This window comes from Trichechus manatus, unplaced genomic scaffold (genome assembly GCF_000243295.1).
Source record: "Trichechus manatus latirostris isolate Lorelei unplaced genomic scaffold, TriManLat1.0 scaffold00177, whole genome shotgun sequence".
Lineage (NCBI taxonomy): Eukaryota > Metazoa > Chordata > Mammalia > Sirenia > Trichechidae > Trichechus > Trichechus manatus.
This window is the reverse complement of record NW_004444113.1, coordinates 5,531,415-5,532,494: the sequence shown is the minus strand read 5'-3', so window position 1 is coordinate 5,532,494 and position 1,080 is coordinate 5,531,415. Positions and strand designations below refer to the sequence as shown.

General features: G+C 48.0%; 1 protein-coding gene across 2 annotated transcripts in view; it reads left to right on the top strand.

Moving 5' to 3' along the window:
• The window catches only part of SETD4 (SET domain containing 4), a 13,820-nt gene extending 12,867 nt beyond the window's left edge, over positions 1-953 (top strand). For both annotated transcript variants that reach the window (XM_023741334.1, XM_023741335.1), the window contains exon 6: positions 466-953. In XM_023741334.1, the coding sequence (XP_023597102.1) occupies positions 466-931 (466 nt within the window). In that variant the 3' untranslated portion in view covers positions 932-953. The remainder of the gene's footprint in view (positions 1-465) is intronic.
• The last annotated feature ends 127 nt before the right edge of the window (positions 954-1,080 follow it).

Sequence of the window (1,080 nt, the reverse complement as noted above, 5' to 3'; positions counted from 1 at the left end):
CGAGTAAGAACTGACGTGGCGGCAGTGGGTTTGGTTTTTGGTTTGGGTTAGCTAGTGGCTCCTGTACTGTACGGTGTAGGTCTAGGTTCTTTTCACCAATTTTTATGTTCTTACCTAAGTGACGCAAGTGGACTTGCAACAGGTGTTCAAACTGGAAAACGAAGATGGAAGTAAAGAGGTTTTTGCGAAGAGGAGTCTCTTGTAAACAGACCTGGAACTTGGTCTAGTGGTTCACTTCTTTTCTCATCAGTGGGACTTGCTCAGATCTCTTGCAGTTGGTGTGCTTCAGAGACTGAAGGGCTGAGGAGGCAAGAAACTCTTGGGTCCCTTAAGTAAACTTGGAGTGATTGACAGTTTGAGTACAATCCTTTTGGTTGTAAAACAAACCACTAGGATATTTGTGCATTTAGCTTATTCTATCTTTTGAATAACAGTAACTCCTTGAAACCTGTTTAATTTTCCCAGGTGGAAGCCGCCTCCATCTCCTCTGCTGGCTTTATGTTCCTTTCTAGTCTCAGAAAAGCATGCTGGGGACCAGTCTCCCTGGAAGCCTTACCTGGAGACTCTACCCAAGACCTACACCTGCCCTGTTTGTTTGGAACCGAAAGTGGTGAATCTTCTTCCCAGGCCTTTAAGAGCAAAGGCCCAAGAGCAGAGGGCTCATGTTCAGGAGTTTTTTACGTCCTCCAGAGATTTTTTCTCCTCCCTGCAGCCTCTCTTCTCAGAGGCGGTTGAAAGCATCTTCACCTACAGCGCCTTCCTGTGGGCCTGGTGCACTGTTAACACCAGAGCTGTGTACCTGAGGCACAGGCAGCTCGGATGCTTCTCTGCAGAGCCAGATACGTGTGCACTTGCCCCATACCTGGATCTGCTGAATCACAGTCCAGGCGTCCAGGTGAGAAATCCCCGGGGGCATGTTCTGTTTGAATAGGAAGGACTCCAGCACGTAGAACAGTGACTGATGACTGATCGTGAGCACAGCCAGGCATAGCTGGTTTTAGGTAGACTGTTAGACCAACCTGTTGTCAGGTGTTTCTCTGTTTCTCTTCCTGACCCACTTTCCTTGCTGGCATCCTTTTT